Raw genomic sequence first — 18,620 nt, forward strand, 5'->3', positions numbered from 1 at the left:
ACTCCCAGGTCCCTTTCTGCCTGGCTGCTCTCCAGCCACTCTGTCCCCAGCCTGTAGCACTGCATGGGGTTGTTGTGACCAAAGTGGAGGACCCAGCACTTGGCCTTGTTGAACCTCATCCCACTGGAATCAGACCATCTCTCCAGCTTGTCCAGGTCCCTCTGCAGAGCCCTCCTGTCTTCCAGCAGATCAACACTCTCCCCTCCCCCCTTGGTGTCATCTGCAAATTTGCTAATGGTACACTCAATCCCCTCTCATGAGCGTTTTTTTTTCTTGCTCTAGTTACAAATACTTGAATGTCATCAAAGGGAATTTTACTTTATTTTTATGAAATAGAGAAACAAGTTCTTTTTTTAATTTTAGGTTTTCTGCAGGCTACATGATCATTTTAAATCAAAGTATGTAGAGAAATGCTTGTTACTGATCCTCAGATTCTGGAAGATTTGTAGATTAAATGATGTTTCCTTTTTTCTGTACTGAAAAAAAGCTCAGTTTCATTTTTTGGTCTAATTTCAGTAGACTTACTCCCAAGGACATCTGCAGTGATTACTTATTCTTTTCAGCACGCTTTGAAGGATGTTGTTACTATTAGTGGTTTCGTACTATCTATGCTGTTGAGTGCTGTCCTTTACCAGGGGAAAAATATATATATGTCAATGAAGATTCTTCACCATTTTCTTTGTTTTCATGCCTGCCTCCCCTAGTTGAGATGAAAAAATAATGTCATCTTAGAACTTTTTCTCTAGGAAGACATCTATTTTCCTTTGACTTCTGCAGTTAGTTTGCACAAATTGTTTTATAATGTAAATGTTTTTTTCTAGAAAATCTTTATTGCCTTTATCGAATGTCCCATGATTTTTTCACAAATGAGACTATTAATCAAATCACTGACAAATAATCTGAACAAATTATTACTGTTAATCTCAATTATTTCACCCATAAACTATACGATTAAAAATTAAGCTGCCTTTTTTTTTTTTTTAACAAGTTATTCTGTGATGTGACGGTGAATTTTCTTTTTGTTAATATGTCAGAGAGAAGATAAAAATAATGAACTGGAAACTTAATTAAAGCTGTTGTGTTTCTTTCAGGTGGAGTATAATGTCATATGAACTGAAATTACCAGCAAAGCCTTCTATTCTTCCAATGACTGCAGAAGAGTCAGAGGAGTGCCAGGTGGACTTTTACTTTTGTTCTGTTGTTTCATGTACTTAACTTGGAGCTTCTGGGCTGACAATACTGTAATTGAAGCATTTTTGTGATCTGCTAACTGAACTGAATTTATGACTGTTCATGCTGTGTATCTCAAGTAATTAGCATTTCCAGTTCTGTATTATTTGCCAAGAAGGAATGAAGGTAAGGAGTCTTCAGCAAAACAGTCAGAAAAATTTCTTCCTGAATATATATGTATATTTTAATATGTATTAGAAATTATATATTATATAATTTGTTATGCGAGAATGTAGTATTGTATAATTATGTAATATAATAATACTATATATTTTATATAATTATTATATATAAGAGTAATATTTATATATGTGAATGTTTGTAATATATGAGTATAATTTGGTAGTATGTTACTGTATAATATTATACATATAATATATAAATATATTATGTATATATATATAAAAATATTTAAAATACATTATATATAAAATCAAAATGTCTGCTATCTTGCATTTGGAATAAGCGTTGAAAAAAACCCCAGCATTTTGGAGGCAAGGGTTGTATTTCTAAAGAAAGAGAAAAGTTTTTTGCAGCTTGAGTTTAATCAGGTGATATGATCCAATTTTCTCTTTGTTCTTCAGAGAGCTTGAAATCGTAAGCATCATCAAAGAAAAGCTTGTACTATCTGATGAGGTTTCAATTTTGAGAGAGAGGGAGATGTTTTAATCAAATTAATTGGCATGAAAAGTCTGACTAAAAATGAGAAAATAATATATTCCTAAGAAAACTAATGCATATCAATTTTAGCTCAAAAGTACTTGAGAGGCAATAATTAATCAGTAGACTCTTGAATAATTTAATAATTCAGGCTCTTTTAATTGGCAAGGAGGTTATAACCTTTGATGGATTGCTGGATATAGAGATGCAAAAAGGCTGGGATTTTAACAGGGTTGCTTTGCATGTAGCTCTGCCTCTGGTGTCAGCAACACAGATCAAGGCTTTTATCTTCTCTAATTTTTCAAGACAGTTAAAATTTTCAAGCGCATCTTCATCATCATTTTGTTCTAGTTATTTCTGGCTTTGAAATTTTTTTTAGCCCCTTCTGAAAATGGAAGGAACTGCTCTTATAAAACTTCTCTTTTGGGAAATGTATTCTGAAGCCTATATTACCTGTCATTACTTGAATACCATTTGCTTTTGAGTACCTTGTTCAATCTCTATTTCAGTAGGTTTTTTGCATTGTTTACTGAGTTATGATATTTCAGAAAAATAATAATTAACCTTACAGCAGGTATTGTATTAAATCACAGTTTGAAAAGCAAATGGAAGTATATATCTGATTCTTTCCCCCCCTTTTCCTCCAGTAGTTTCAGGAGACTAATTTCACTTGATTTCCAGAATTCTTATACTGATATTTGAAAAACATTAGTTCATTCTTACAGATCAGTGGTTATCTCTTGTTTTTTCCCTTTAAATGAAAACTGATTTGCTTGTCAGAGTTCTACAACAAAGGCTGGATTTTCAGAGAAAAAAACAAAGTGGTATATCAACCTATTCAAAATCAAGGACAAAAATATGCTAAGATATTTTAAGAGAAGCCATCAGAATATTTCAGAACTGCATTTATTTCTTATTTTTAGCTTTAGATTTGGAATTTGGTTAGAATTTTCTTTAAAAATTGAGGTCTGGATCCATAGCTATTTTGTGATAGGATATGGTGTGTGAGGATGCATTTCTGATCCATTCCAAATCTTTTTCTGAGTATTTCAGAATTTGTAATTCCTAATGTTCTTGTAAATACTATCTCTAAATGGTTTTCCCTGCAAGGATTGGTTTTGGTAACATTATACAGTTTAGCAGCTTTTTTCAGTCATGGTACTTGGGGAGTAAGAGCCCATCTGACAGTAAAAAGAAAATTCCAGGTTATAACTGCAAACATTTGATTTTTTTTCTTAGTTGATCAATTTGTTTGAGGAAAACTTTGCTTATTTTAGAAATAAAAGATGTAGGATTGTAATACTTTAGGTTGTTATAAATCTGAGAAGGTAAATTTTTTCTGCCTCATGGACTGTTTTTAGCCTAGAAATAACTTACTGTTTTCTCCTCAGGAGAAAAAGAGCTATGGATTAAGTTCTTAGATGCAGTGTTACTTTGAATATTAAAGATCTGGCACATAAAATACAGTATGCAGGTGGAATCTGCACTGCCAGCCACTTGTCCTTGTATTAGATCTGAAATTAAAATCCTGCTATTTTTTGAGGTGTTTAAACTCACTACTTGGTGTTAAACTGCTGAAATGTGTGGAAATTGAAATCTCTTCTCTCTGTTTTCAGATATCTGCTTATGAGGACTCAGTTGCTGCTCATCTTGCAAAAATTCTCAATTCTGATCAGCACTCAGTTGTCATATCATCTGCCAAGTGAGTCAATCAGTGTCATGTACAATGTGTGGGATAAACTCCTGTGTAACATCATCACCATAATAGCCTTCTGTCTTAGCCTGATTTTCTTATGACTAGCCCAACTGGCTTGGCTTAATATATCTTGATTTGTATCTTTTAGAGTGGATGTGGGTTTCTTATGCAAAATTTTTGTATGGTACAGTTGTAATGGATTACTTAATACTAAATTAAAAAAAAAATCACACAATATTAATATAAAGTGATTTAAAATCACTCCAAATCAATGTATGGCTTCAATATGAAACTGAGCATTCCTAATGCAAATATGTGATCTACTCCACGTTGCATTTCTTCTGGCTATTTTTTAATGCATACTCATAGGTTTAAGAGGACAAACAGCTTCACCAGTGTGAAACAGAACTTCAGCTTAGGTAGCTTTATTGTAGCTCTGTCTATATCAGTTCAATCAATAGTGGTCTCAGACAGTAATGGGTTTTTTTTCCCCAGACTGAAACAATTTAAAATGAGAGAGAACTGGCAAATCTCAGACATCATCTGAAACCAGAACTATTCTGTGTATACCTTCTCAATGAAAAAAACCTTATATTTTGCAGTATGCAAAAGACGAAGTTAACAAAATTTCATTTTTAAGGTATACGTAGCACATGTAGAAAATAAGGATGCAGGATATTATTACAACTCCAGTTTCTAAACAGGGTCTGTATCTTGTTAAATCTGTTTAATTTCTGTCAAATAAATGTCAACCAAATGAACAGTATTTGCAGTTATCCACACCTCATTAGTGAGTTTGCTGTCTGTCTTCTGTGTAGGTAATAAGAACCAAGTCTTCCTGATTCACACAGTGGAAATTCATTGCAGCCACTAAATATTCTTCAGGGTCAGCTATGGTTCAAAAGCACGAGCTGTGCAATGGGATGTGTGTGGCCATATGCTTTCATCTAAGTACTCCATTCAAGTCAGTAGATTTTCTCCACAGTTTCTAAGCTCCATCTTTGAATGGGAGTTGGCATGACTGCATTTGAAATTATCACAGTGAATGCAAGTTTGCTATGTCCTCTGGTATGGAAGGTGTACAGGCAAGGGAATGGATAAAATCAGAGATAAGAGACTGAGATACAATGTGTGCAAAGGCATAAGCAAAAGAGAGGAAGAGTTTTTGTTTTAAAGCTTATCACTTCAATTTTGCAAGCTATGAAAAAGAGTGTCATCTGATTTGCAAGTATGATCACAAAGTTCAGTTTCCAATAAGAATGATTTATAGCAGTGTGCATATGAATACATTGTCGTAAGAATTTAACATTCAGAACATACCTATTTTATTTCATTTGATTTCTCCTCTCTCCTTTTTTTATCTGAAGAATATTATGTGAAACTGTAAAGGACTTTGTTGCCAAAATAGGGAAGACTTACGAAAAACCAATGGAAAATGCAGAGGAAGCTGATGCCATGGCCATTAAAGTAAGCCTATGACTATGTTGAGGTTTAAAGTTGTTGGCTTTTTAAAGTTTATAGCTCATGGGTGTTTAATTTTCACATTGCTCCAAGATGCCCAACCTGCCTTTCATTTCAACCAGTGACTTTAAAATTCTTCTCTTCTTACTGCATAGAACAGTTATTTCCAAACTGTCTTTAATCTCTGAATCTCTATAAACTGTTTAGACTTTCTTCTTTCATAAAGGATAAAGTTCATGGTAGCATACATAGAGATGAAAGGATTTTTTTGCATTAGGAGTTATAGGGATTAAGTTAGCTGCAGGAAAACAGTGGGATAATGAAGAGTGAATATGCTGTCAGAATGAAGGAGAGAGAGACCACAGTGCTAAAAATAGTGTGTTAAACTGCAAAATGTAGAGATCATGTTGCAAAAACATTGGGGGAAACAACGACAGGATTTAGTATGAGACACAAAATTTACAAAAGCTGAAAAAAAAAGAAGAAAACAAAATCCCTGACAGTCCCAGTCAGAAAATGTAGTTGCTAAGTGGCAATTTGTGGTTCACATTTCTATCTGGCACATATTTTAGAAAATGAGTTTTTCTTTTTCACTGTTCTAAGGCCAGACAGTGTTGGTTTTCATTCATTTAAGCACAGAAAATCATTTCCAGTGCACCTAGAGAGAGCAGCTACTTACTGTTGGCTAGAGGTGTTTGACAGCATCTGGTTCTTTGCTCTGTGGCAACTAACTTGCTTAAATGCACAGCTCTCTTTCAAAAACAACCCAGTGGGTCTCAGTCTTAACAGTTGGTCATGTCTCCACGGATCATCTCTCCAAAATAGGGTACTGAGCACCTATAATGCACAGTATGGGCAAACCTCTGATGGCTTTCTGTGCTGCAAGCCACTGGGAGAGGAGTCAGATCTAATCTGTACTCTACTTATGTGGCAGGCTGAGTTTAGCATGAGTTAATCTGAGTGTAGAGTTTTTGTGTTATAATTGCTCTAATCTGATTAAATGTCACAGAGTAGGTCTGCAAAAAAAAACCATGAAGACCTACTCACAATCTGATATTCCAAAATGTTGAACCTCAGTTTGGATTGTACATAAGGAATTAGATAGACTAAAGACACCTACAGTTTCAAATATGACCTGGTACCTTAACTCTTGAAAATGTTCACATGTTCACTGTTGATTTTTTTTTTTGGGGTGTGTGTGTATTCTTTTCCACTTTGTTTTAGTGCTCAGAATTAAATGAGAAGCTAGACCTATTGCTCCAGGCTCTTCACACAGAAGCCCAGGCTGCTCCCATTCTCCCAGGCATTGCTCCCCCCATTGTGGAAGAAGAAGCAGAGGAGTTTTCAAGTGAAGAATCCTTTTCTGAAAGTAAAGAGCAGTTAGTGGAGTGTGTCTCAAAGTCTTCCACCCAGAAACTCTTCAAATCGAGGGAACAGTTAATGCTTCGAGCAAACAGCTTGAAGAAGGCTGTGAGGCAGATCATTGAACAAGCAGAAAAAGGTGCACGTCAGCAACGTTTTGATCCGTATTTGTAGAATATGATAGGATCGTGATGTTTGTTTGGGGTTTTTTTCCTAACTAGAATAAGTTTTTATTATAAAATTTGATTTCTACATTCTTACATAGATAAAATTATGTGCTTTCTACAAGCTGCAAGGAAAAGAAATGCAGCTTGTTTGAATGTTGATGACTGTCTGCAGGTGTGAGTACTTATGTATGCATGTGTGTGCACATATGAAAGTGTGCATTTTTTTAACTATTATCCCCCCTCAAAAATTCTGACAGCAAGTCTTTATCAACTGCAGAGAACTGATAGACTCTTTCACTGAATTAGCAATAGAACTCTTTTGTTAATATTTTTTAACTTAAAGCTACAAAAAAGAAAAGCTGGTTTTCCGTGTATGCATTTTTTCTTTAAAAATCTTGAAACTTTCTGTTTTTTCTTTTAATAAGCAGTTGTGGATGAGCAGAATGCTCACAGCGAAGAGCAAGTGAATCAATCTCCAGTAGAATACAACAAAGAATTGGATGAATCCAAGGAAGAGGAAAAAGAGGAAGATACAAAGGAACTTGAGTCCCCATCAAGTGAGCAAATTAGGAATGAAATAAAAATATACAGTCTCCTTATAATTGCATTTGGAGCATAATTGGCTCCATAATTAACAATACTAGCATCCTGTTTCACTGGAAACTAGTCACAAATTTTAATAGATTTGGATAAATAAAAGTTGAAGAAAAAATGAGGGAGATTAGAATGTGTTTGCAAAGCTGAGAAGGTATTTGCTGGGGAGAGAAGTGCCTGAATTAATTTGGTGTTTATACTCGCCTTTCTACATGAACCTGAGCAGGAGCTAGAGCCTAGGTAATGGTGGCAATAGCTTGTCTCAGTCATAGACATCTTGAGTCCCAAGCTACATAGTAATTTTAGGAAAGCTGCTTCTCAGTGTAGGTGGAAATTTCAGTCTTTGCCATATTATCAAAGTGGACAGTGATGCATTGCAGGTGAGGTCACCAGATGATCTGTGAGTCATGGAGAAACAGTGGCAGCTGGTGGACAGCAAAGCCCATCCTCTAGTTACATCGTGAGCAACTTCTTGTGACAAAATGAGAAAAGTTGTTTGGGATTTGCATCACCCTTTGTTACCCTAACCCACACTAACTTCCTCAAAACTTGTTGTCCTCATGAGGCTCTGCTCTGAAGCTCTGAAGCTAGTGCCTGTGTCAATAGATCCTACCTTAAAAATAAGACATTAGGCTTTTAGGGCTTCTCTTAACCCAGAAACTCACATTTTCTCCAGAAATGTGTGTCAGGCTTTCTCCAGTGACTGTCTCTTCATTGCTCCCTTTCCTTTTCCCTTGGTTAGAGGAATTAATGCATGTTGGTTGTCTCTCTTCAATAGTAGCTCTTAGAGGATGCTGACCCTACAGATGACCCAATCCTACTGCCATAACTGTATGATAAAAGAAAAATATACACATGTGTAGAAATATATTAAACTCCTTGTTTCTTGGTAGTATAATTTCTGCATTTAATAGGAATCTGTATTGTTCTTCATATATCTGTGTGAAATAGAGTGCATATTAATGCTGTCAGTGGATGATAGATGTTTAGGGACAAAGGATGAAACATGAATTCAGTTATCTGCATTGAAACATCAGTTTTACTCGTTAGAGCTCCATTATTTTTATCAGAGCGTTCACAGCAAAAGTTTATCTTTATTGCAGTTATTCCCGTGACTCTCATCTGTCAGATAAATAGCAGCTGCTCTGTTGATATTTCCTGTTTAATATAACTGCCTTGCTCACAAGTACAGAGAGGACAGACTGTGTGAATAGTGTTGTGAATTTTTCAGAAGTATTACGAAAAATGAATGTTAATTTTGTTTTGAGTGTTATAGTTTACCCTCTGAGGATCTTCCCGGTCATTTGATGAAGACAATGTTTTTCCATATGTTAATACCTTCATCTAAATATTTAATAACTCTCATTGGCTATCACTTGCCATTTTTATTCCTTTTCATTTTTTGACATTATTACAGTGTTTTGCCATGCACAGATACAAATCATTTATGTCATATTCCTATCATGCAATACTGTAGCGTTTTGTGATAACTGCTATGGCTGTTACACAGATATTAAAGTCAAGAGGAGCTGTTAGTCCACTTGGTCAGACCTTTTATATAAAAGAATCCAGAAAAATCCATCCACTTTTCTCTGTCCTGTGTTTAATAATGTCTGTTTGACTTAAGAAGATTGTCCAGAAAGGTGTGTAATCTTACTCCTGGGATACAAGAAAGTGAAGAATTTGCCATACCATTGACTGTTCTATGCTAGATTATCACTTCAAAAAAAAAGTGAATGCACAAATCCTGGCCTGAATTGATTTGAACACAATGTCTAAATCCTTGTTCTAGTTATTTCTTCTATCTCTAGATTTTCTCACTCAGCGTTTTTTTTCCATTAGTGTCTTCATACATTACACCCACATTACTCTCAGGCTGAGTTATGATTGACATGAACTGATCTGTCCTGCTCCAACCATTAAAAAGGATATATTCTATCCTTCCCACCACATTCCCGGTGCTGTTTTCCTGCTGTTGTCTAGGTGCTAGTCCTACTAATTCTGTTTTTGCTGAATTAGTTTTCATGTTTTGAGAGGAATAGATCAGATCACCTTGAAATAATTTCATTTTTTTTGTTCCAAGCTTCTTCAGATGGTCAAGTTTGAAGTTGTCCTAAGCTGAAGTATGTTTAACATGTGAGATAATTTGGAGCAGAGGTAGCCAAGAAGTGTCTGTCTATGACCATCTGTTGTGTGAAAGCTTTCTACATACACATGGAAATACTTTCATTTACAAAGCATTTGGTAATACCCAAGCTTGCTTCCTTGTGGCAGCAATTTCTGGCTGTATCTGATTGGGCTGAATTTCACAAAGATTACCTTCTCCAGGCTAAAGCAGGCACTGGCATATTCTCTCAGGCTGCATGAAACAAGGTCTGCCAGGAAAGCAAATTACAGCGCCTGAGGTCAGCCCTCTGCAAAGCTTGTCCTTCATCACCTCCAGAGGCAGCCCAAGGGATAACTGGCCTCACTGAGCTACTAGTTACTCTTTGTGAATATCTTCTCTTTCACCCTGATTTTTTTCCCTTTCTTCTTTCTGAACCTTTGTCAACAACAGTTACATTGGCTACCAAACCTTGCTGCCTTGTCAAGGTTTTTCTGGTCGATCTTCTAGAGAATTTTAACAAATAAGTTAATTATTTTGGGAATTGCTGGTTTGTTTGTTTGCCTGTTTGTTTTTTGTGAAAAAAGATGGTGGAAAAGATGTCCCCCACTATCTCTCTAACTGCAGAAAACAAGTATGAACATGGCTTTTTCCCTTCCCCTGCAGTTTTCAGTTTGGCTGTAAATAAAGATGTCAGAGTTTGGTCTGATGTTTTCATAACCTGATGCAGGCAGGGGGCCCATTTTAGTTGCCTGAAGAAAATACTGTGCCTGTTGATATTTCTGTGGCCTGTGTGTTAGAATAGCTATCTGTATTAAAATTGTTATAAATAGTAATGTACTATATATCTATATTTATAAGTAAACATAGATTGAATTTAAGTTCAAGTTTTATTATTTCAGTAATATGTTTATAAGAAGCTTACTGCAACATTAAATACTACTGCATTTTAAGGTGATATAATACATTTATATGAACACATTTACATTTAATACATGTAATAGTTTTGCTGGTAGCTTGAAATATAAATGGGAACTCCTCATGTTGAGTGCTGTGCACACTTGTTCCTTTTGATTTGTGTTTCTCACTTGATCTGTTTCTGAGTTTTCTTTCCTGTATTTAGAAGAAAAACTCTGGTGTAAGGGGGAAGGACATTTGTGTTGAAATAGTGACAGATTAAATTAATCCTTTTGAAACATTTTCAGGGCTGTCAAAACTATGTAGTAATGTCATAATAGGTCTAATTAGTGCTCTTACTTTTGCTTCTTCTGCGCAGCTAAAACTGCACCAAGATCTCCCGATCGACGCACAAGCCGAGGTATCCATTCTCAGACAGGTTCCTTCTCTGCTCCAGCTTTGGCTACAAGCAAGGAAAACCTCCCAGTACTTAACACGAGGATTATCTGCCCAGGTAATTATGATTTTGAAATCCACTGTTCCTTATGCTGCTTTAATGTTGCCTTCCAGTCCCCTGCTTGCTGGCAAATAACAACTTTTACTTCATACCTTGAATTTGTTTGAATCGAGATATGCATCTTTGTGTTCTATCATATAGGAAGAAATGCTTAGTAATGTAGAAGATTTCTAATCATTTGGCACAACACCAGAAGCATTAGAAGTGTTGCATTTGATTCTGGAGGGTGAAAAGTAAAATTCAGGATCTTAGAATGACAGAGTGGTTCAGGGTGGAAGGGATCTCTCAATATCATATAGTTCAACCCTCTGTCATGGGTAGTGACATCTTTCACTAGATCAGGTTGCTCAAAACCCCATTCAACCTGACCTTGGACACTTGCAGTGATGGGGCATTCACATCTTGTCTGGGCAGCCTGTTCCTTTGTCTCACCACCATCATCATAAAAATTTTCTTCCTTTTGTCCAGTCTCTGGACTCACTCCAGCAGGTTCATGTCCTTCTTATGCTGGGAGTCCCAGAGCTGCACACACCACTCGAGGCAGGGTAGCAAGAGAGTGGAGTAAAGAGGCAGAATCTCCTCCTTTGACCTGCTGGCCACACTTCTTTTGATGTAGTCCAAGATAAGGTTGGCTTTCTGGGCTGCAAGTGCTCATTGCCGGGTCATATCTGATTTTTCATCCACCAGTACTCCCAAATCCTTCTATCATTTATCCTGATCAATGCAGGCTGTTGATTAAGATGAAGTGGCTGAGGGTCAAAGCCATGTGAAGTTCAACCCTCTGAGTAAGAGCTGTCTGTGGATACCTCTCTGGAAGTGAATAACCAAAATTACACAAAGCTGCTGTGTAGTTAAAACAGTAGAAAAAAATCTGTTCTTACCCAAATGCAATTAACAGATGAAAAAAAATCTGTTCTTCTCCAAATTCAATTAATACTAGAGAGCGCTAGTAAAAGACTGAGTTAGTTACCTTTATTAGTATAGTAAAAACATAATGGAACTGGCTTACATTTTTTCTTTGGGCAAATTTAAGAGAAAGCTTTTAGAAAGCTTTTCTTTGTTTACATGCATTACATGGTATTTTGTAGAATGACATTGTTATTAGTCAAAGTAGCTGTGTCAAGGCTGTGATCTTTCCACAAATTAAGTTAAGTTAAACTATGGCTCTACCAGTTGTAAAAATGGTAAAGATATTCCTTAGGAATATTTCCAAAGGATAGGACCCAAGAAAAATCATAGACAGTTAGGAGATGAAGATTAAACTAAATAAAAAGCTCTAGTAGTGTTTTTGGATGTTAGGTCACCCGTTTGGTTACTATACCAGCCAGTGAGTGTTGGCCCGAAATCTTAAATTTTTCTTTGTAACTTTCTTTTTCAATGGTGGTACATGAAGAGTCAGCCACTGCACCACAGCATAGCTGCCTTTTTCCTTAAAGGAGCCAGAGACTTGAAAAGATAACCAATTGTGGCAGTTTGAGCCACATTAGAAATCCAAAATCCAATTTCCAGGCTTCCCCCACCCCTTCCCACAATTTATCTCAACACCGAAGAGAAAAGTTACAGGCCAGAGGCTTTCTTGTCATCCTGGAAATGGACTCCAGTTTTCCTGCGTCTTGGAGATCTCAGTTCTCTTTCGAAGAAATCCGCATCTACCACATAGAAGACTTTCTTATCGGCTTCCTTGCGTTTTAGTTCTCTCACTCTGGCCTCAAGTCTGGAATTAGGTTCACCATCCCACTTCCTCATGTTTTCTCCCTGGGCGTGCAGATAGGACCACAGTTCACTGCGCTTAAATCTATGCTTAGGGTTTTCGCTCCTTCTGCGTGTGACGGAAGGAGATCGCAAGCGGGACCGGGACCAAGATCGAGATCGTGGTCGAGACCGTTCTGCTGATCTATCTCTGTAGCGTCTGTCCCTGTGGTCTCCGTAGTCATCCTCATATTCAGAGTGCCCATAAGGTTCCTCTCTCAGATGTTGTGAGTCACGTCCCTCACAAACACTCACTCCAAATGCTGCCTCTAACCCTGCTGTGGGCTGCAGGGCTGTGGGCTGCAGGGCCTCCCCTCCGGATTTCTACACCTACATACCGCAGCAGACACCAACAGAATTGCCAACAGCTTCCAGTGGCTGTGTATATATGATTTTTCAGCAGCAGCGAACAAGATGAATGGTGATTGGCCCTCTAGGGGACACCGCCCTGGCACCCAATCACCTCTGGGCCCCTTGACTCTCAGGGGGGCCAATCTCAACCCATGACACCAATATAGATAAAAATTGAGATAGAATCACAATCATTCCCTGTACAGATTTAATGAATATTGTTTCTCAGTATGTGGCTTATATGTTTGTCTGTTTATCAAATACAAATTGGTTTTTTTAATATTTTCTTTCTGTTTTGTTTTGTTTTTTTTTTAATCAGGTTTGAGGGCTGGTCTAGCTGCTTCCATTGCAGGAAGTTCAATTATTAGCAAAATGTTGCTAGCAAACATCGATCCATTTGGTGCTACGCCGTTTATTGATCCAGATCCAGATTCCCTGTAAGAAATATTTTTGTTTCCAAATGTACTGTTTTGCTTTACCTTGCTTTTCTTAAGGGCTTTTTTTTTACATATTTACAGTCTTTTTTTTTGATTATGTAGTTCTTGTTTGCTATCATTTGGCAGTAGACCTCAATGTCTGAAAACAAGTTGGATTGTGCCATTTAGTTATGAGTAGTGCAAAATTGTTTTGCAGCAGCAGAAATAATAGGAGACATTTGCTCACTTATCCCTTGCTCACTGGGAGGAGGAGGAGAGTAGTCTTTCAGAGCTGGGTTTTTCTGCCCAAACCGCCGGTCTGAACGCAAGCTCAGCCGCCAGCAAGATGTTGAAGCAGGTCTGGGCACTTCGTAGTGGAGAAAGAAGAGTGATGCCCTAAGGACTGGAGCAGTGAGGTGGAAATTTTGTGTCCTAAGCTGTCTCTGCTTCTCAGAAGTGGGTGTAGCATTGGCAGAGACTTATGGGTGGTATCTGGGTTTTGGGCTGTGGCTCCCTTAAAATAAAGCCTTGCAATGCCAGCAGCATCAGCCAAACATCTAGCACCAGCAAGCCTATCCACAACCTGGGTGCTCAGCATGGTGTGCTGTTGCTGTCTCAGAGCTGGGCCTGGGGAAGCTCTCTCAATGTATTGCACTGTTGTATTGGGTATAGTTGAGATAGTGCTGGATGGGGGTGTGGTACAGTTTTTCCTTTGCCCTACGGGAAGTAACTTGCAGTTGTGAAGGAGCTGTCATACAACCTGTCTCTTCAACTACCGGTGGGTTTCCTCAGGGAGATTCAGAGGAAAGATCTCTTAAAATCTCTTGGTTGATATTGTGTTCTGAGACCAACGACAGTCTTGGTCATAGATGGCTGTGTGTCCAGGTTCTGTGCAAATGTACACCTAATTGTCTCTTTTCCTTTAACAGGGAGGGATATTCAGAAAAATGTGTCATGAACAACTACTTTGGAATTGGGTTAGATGCAAAAATTTCACTAGAATTTAATAACAAGCGAGAAGAACACCCTGAAAAGTGCAGGTAAAATAATTGTCAGTAACAGAGCCAAGATGTTTCCATTCTTTTCTTTTCCTTATGTCTTTATATGAATTTCTTAATTTTTTCTCTTTCTACAAATACAAGGCACAATAATGTGTATATTTCAATATGTGAGTCTTGTTTTGCCTGCTTTCAGAAGTCGGACGAAAAACATGATGTGGTATGGAGTTCTTGGCACAAAAGAGCTACTGCAGAGAACTTACAAGAACTTAGAACAAAAAGTTCAACTTGAGGTAAATTTTATTTATGGACAGAATAAGTATTTTTGCTTCCACCATGTGCAGTGAAGAATTTGGGCTTCTTTTTGAAACCTTTTAGAGTTCTTGTATCAACTCAAGCTGACCTCAAAGGCACAGTATAAAGATGTGCTATGTAAAAGTTTGTTCTCCCAGTGGAGTTTTTGAGTAAAATGTCAGTACTTAAAGGTCACAAAATACCCAGTATAACATTTCTTGTAATTACCAGGTTACAAAAAAAAAATAAATTGCTTAGGTAGGATATATTTCTTAATGTTCATTGCTTCAAAAGGAAGACCAGGTTTTAAGGGCAACAACAGAAATGACCATAAAAGAAACAGAAGGAAAGAGACAAGGAGTCTTAATTCTTCAGGTTCATTTTAATATATCTGAAATTTTGATTACACATATAGGGAGAACACACAAATATTCAAAAATTGCTGACAAAAGAGAGGAGATTCTGAATTGTATCACAAGAAACACAACTACACCAGTAGAGACTTTACCTAGTAGTCACTCAAAAGAAGCAAGATATTATCATAGCAACAACAAATCCCACGTCTGAACATAGCTAGCTATTTTTTGTCTTTTAAGCTCTAACATCAAATCTAAGTCTTCCTCATGATACTCGGAACTTAAAGTTCTGATTACAAAATGCAGAAAAAGACAACAGGATGGTTACCTTTATTCTTACCCAAAGAGTATCTAAGCTGGATTTTGACAATGAACATATAAAATTTCTCTTTTTTTTTCATGCTAAGTATTTGATATGGAAGTTCATGATATTTATATGAGGGTAAATTTTAAAGTTGAAAGAATAATTTTAGGTTACTGGAACTCTTTCTCGCTCCTCTGGGATTTAGGAGGATTTTGTCCAGTAGCAGCAGATTGCTGTTAGCTAAGGATTGAGTAATTATCAAGGAATTATGAAGTAGTTAGCAAATATAATAACAGGAAAGAATGTTATGTATGCTGCAGATAGAATTCTAATTTAAGGATTTTTTGAATCTGATTCAAATAAGATTTGATAATATATTCGCTGCTGACTTTTCCATAATTATTTTTGAATATTTCTGGAATTAAGCCAGCAAATAGAAATATTAAATATTTAGTGTTGTCTTACAAAATATCAGCCTTATTCAGGAATTGGAGGCAGACCTCCACTATAATACAAATGGCTGTGCAGCATCTATTAATATCACACTGTATTTTGGATACTGTCACATCTTGATGAAAAGGTTAAATTCTGTCTTGTTACTGAGATTAAATCATAAAAAGAGCACTAAACACATTCCGGAAATAATTTTGCATATCGTTCTCCTCCTGATAAAGTTGCTACAGATTTTGTCCTTATTTCCTGAGAATTTTTATTTCATTTGTATAATTTAAAAATCTTTCTGTGAGACTGGCAGTGTGCAGTAATATAGCAATCTTCCTTAAAGGCAACTTGACCTCCAACTTCGTGGTCCCCAAAGTGACACCTGAGTCCAGCATTTACAGCCTTTTATTTCTAACTTGCTTCAAATCCATGCTGGTGGCACTCCTGCAGGACTTCACTTTTGAGTCCTAGTGGAATGGTTTGAGATCATTGTGCTCACCTTTGCAGGCAGTTGTACTGCTCTAAGTCAAGAGTGATTTCACTGACGTCTGTAAATTTACTCTTGGCTGAAAATAATGTGAGATTGACCTATGTCATCCCATGATTGTATTGAGTAGGACTTGGAGTCGCTTATGGGTTTTGGGAGATAAAGCCGTAAGAAAGAACTGAGCAGTTGGATATAGGAGCGACCTCTTAACTGCAAAAACAACAACTCCCAGCCACAGCCAGGGTAACAACTGTGGGGTCAGTCCTAGATTTGTCTTTGCACTTTTGGGAGGAGGGTGAAGTTATTTTTACAAGTCAACAATACATGCTAACACTGACAACTAACCACATTTGTGGCTATTCCTGAAATATTCTTGGACATTTTTGACACACACAAACACCACCCCGAGCTTAATGGATTTACCTAAATAACAAGTCTGTTGCAATTTTGGGAATGCTGATATAGGATGCAAGACTAGTTACCGAATGGGTAAATGAATCTTCTTGTAATGTTCATGACGATCTTACTGTGTGAACTCAGGGAGATTATTTTTTTCACTGCAAAAAGATTTTTAATCCTTGGTAAGCAGACCATGGTCAAAGTGCATGAGGAATTTCATAATAAGGAACGTGAAAACGGTTTTTTGAAGAGTCATGGAACACCACTGCTGTAGATACTACAGCATGTAGATCTACACGGTTTTCAACTCTGCAAAAATCAATGCTAAGACTAGGGAGAAGAGGTTTGTATTAGAGGTGCTTCACTGCCTGGAGGGAATAGTCTTGTGTCAGACCTATTAATGACTCTATCCTCCCCTACCAACTCTGTTGAAGCTTCATGTGTTAAAAATGGCTGATTACTTTTATCATATTATTTATAAACTGAATGAGCTTTCATCCATTACAGTGTGATGGACAGTACATCCCTCTTCCAAGTCTGCAGGGCATAGCTGTGCTAAACATTCCCAGCTATGCTGGTGGAACTAATTTCTGGGGTGGAACCAAAGAAGATGATGTAAGTAACAGTAAAGAGAAGTAACCTTCTGGGCAAAACCAGCAATAAATATCAATAGTAGTAGCATATAGTTTGGATAACAACTCTTATTTGGGGAGGCTGTTTCAGTTTAAACTTGTCTTGTTGATTTTTTTTTTAATTGAAAATATATCTCATGATTTTTCACTGTCCATTCCAGCAAAATGTTCATAATGATTTTAGGATTTTTTAATGGCTCTATGAGTATTTTTAGAAACTGATTTTATAGACAGAGACACAGATAATTTCTCTCTATATTGTTTTACAGACTCCTGTAAATAAGGTTTCTTAAAGCACAGATTCCTCTGTTTGCTATATTCTAACAATAAGCAAGGTAGACAGGATAATAACTCACAGTTTATATCTGAATTTTCCTCCTGTTCTTTAACAGCTTTGCTCTAAAGGATGGTGGTTCAGAAAATGGGGACTGATGCATTCACTGACTGATAATTTAGTGGGGGTAGTAAATTGTTTTCTAACTTTATTTTCAATGACCTTCTAAAATATTTTAAGGTACCTTTTTTCCCTTCTTCCTCTCATCTCCTAAGAAACATTAGATTACATGAATACATGTCTTACAATTTGGAGCAGTGTCGCTGCTGCTTATCGACTTCATGTACAGTGCAACAACTGTAATTACTAGCAGATTATCCTAATTCTGCGTGTCCTGAATTAGAGTATGTGAGGTCTGAATCACCTAAAACTGTAGTTGCAGACTGGCTTGTGATTTTAATGTAGACAATCCAGGATTTTTTTGCCACAATATTTGGGGTTTCTTGTGAGATGTTATCCTTTCCTTTTTTCTGTGCATATGTATATTAAAAATATGTATATATAGTTTTATGTAATAACATACACATATTATATTTTTATAATACATATGAACATCTATTATTATATATTGTTGCATTTTATATATTATCTAATACATATATATTTGCATACTTGTATATATTCTTTATATATGTATATACATACACATATGTATAAAAGTAAAAAAAAGAAATATAAACATGTTTCAATGTCCTTTTCTTATTTTTGGTATATGTTAGAGGATGGCAGTTCTGTTTATATTTGGTGATGGATATCTCAAGTTTTTATATACTCCATGTTCCTATTCATAACTTGAAAGCTTCTCTAACACCTGCTCAGCCCCTGTTCAGGAGTTTATTTTTCTCCCCAGACTTTCTCAATGAGAGAGAACTGCCCTAGCTTTCATATTGATATACAGCAAATGTGTGTGTCCTGAAGCAGTTTTACTGATATTATTAGTCTTCTGTTGACCACATGTGCCAGTGACATTTTTATTCTGGACAGAGTTAGGAGCATAATTCACTGCTTTAGTGCAATGTCGAATAATTGATCCTCAAGAGGTGGTCGTGGTGGTGGTCTGAAGTGCTGCTATTTCTGCTTAACTGGACAAATGAAAGATGTTGCCTTTACAGCTGTGACTATTGCTGAAACATCAGCAGTGAGCCAAGCAGGGCAGCTGCACCCTGACTGA

The 18,620-nt window shown here is 36.7% G+C and overlaps 1 protein-coding gene across 4 annotated transcripts in view; it reads left to right on the plus strand.

Annotated features, from left to right (window-relative positions):
- The window catches only part of DGKH (diacylglycerol kinase eta), a 71,863-nt gene that overhangs the window by 34,419 nt on the left and 18,824 nt on the right, over positions 1 to 18,620 (plus strand). For all 4 annotated transcript variants that reach the window (XM_018071460.2, XM_018071461.2, XM_018071458.2 and 1 more), the window contains 10 exons: positions 1,092 to 1,176; positions 3,507 to 3,592; positions 4,954 to 5,053; positions 6,272 to 6,548; positions 7,005 to 7,133; positions 10,551 to 10,685; positions 13,108 to 13,225; positions 14,134 to 14,244; positions 14,399 to 14,495; positions 16,991 to 17,098. In XM_018071460.2, the coding sequence (XP_017926949.1) occupies positions 1,092 to 1,176; positions 3,507 to 3,592; positions 4,954 to 5,053; positions 6,272 to 6,548; positions 7,005 to 7,133; positions 10,551 to 10,685; positions 13,108 to 13,225; positions 14,134 to 14,244; positions 14,399 to 14,495; positions 16,991 to 17,098 (1,246 nt within the window). The remainder of the gene's footprint in view (positions 1 to 1,091; positions 1,177 to 3,506; positions 3,593 to 4,953; positions 5,054 to 6,271; positions 6,549 to 7,004; positions 7,134 to 10,550; positions 10,686 to 13,107; positions 13,226 to 14,133; positions 14,245 to 14,398; positions 14,496 to 16,990; positions 17,099 to 18,620) is intronic.

Source organism: Manacus vitellinus, unplaced genomic scaffold (genome assembly GCF_001715985.3).
Source record: "Manacus vitellinus isolate BGI_N305 unplaced genomic scaffold, ASM171598v3 scaffold_2_pilon, whole genome shotgun sequence".
Classification (NCBI taxonomy): Eukaryota; Metazoa; Chordata; class Aves; order Passeriformes; family Pipridae; genus Manacus; species Manacus vitellinus.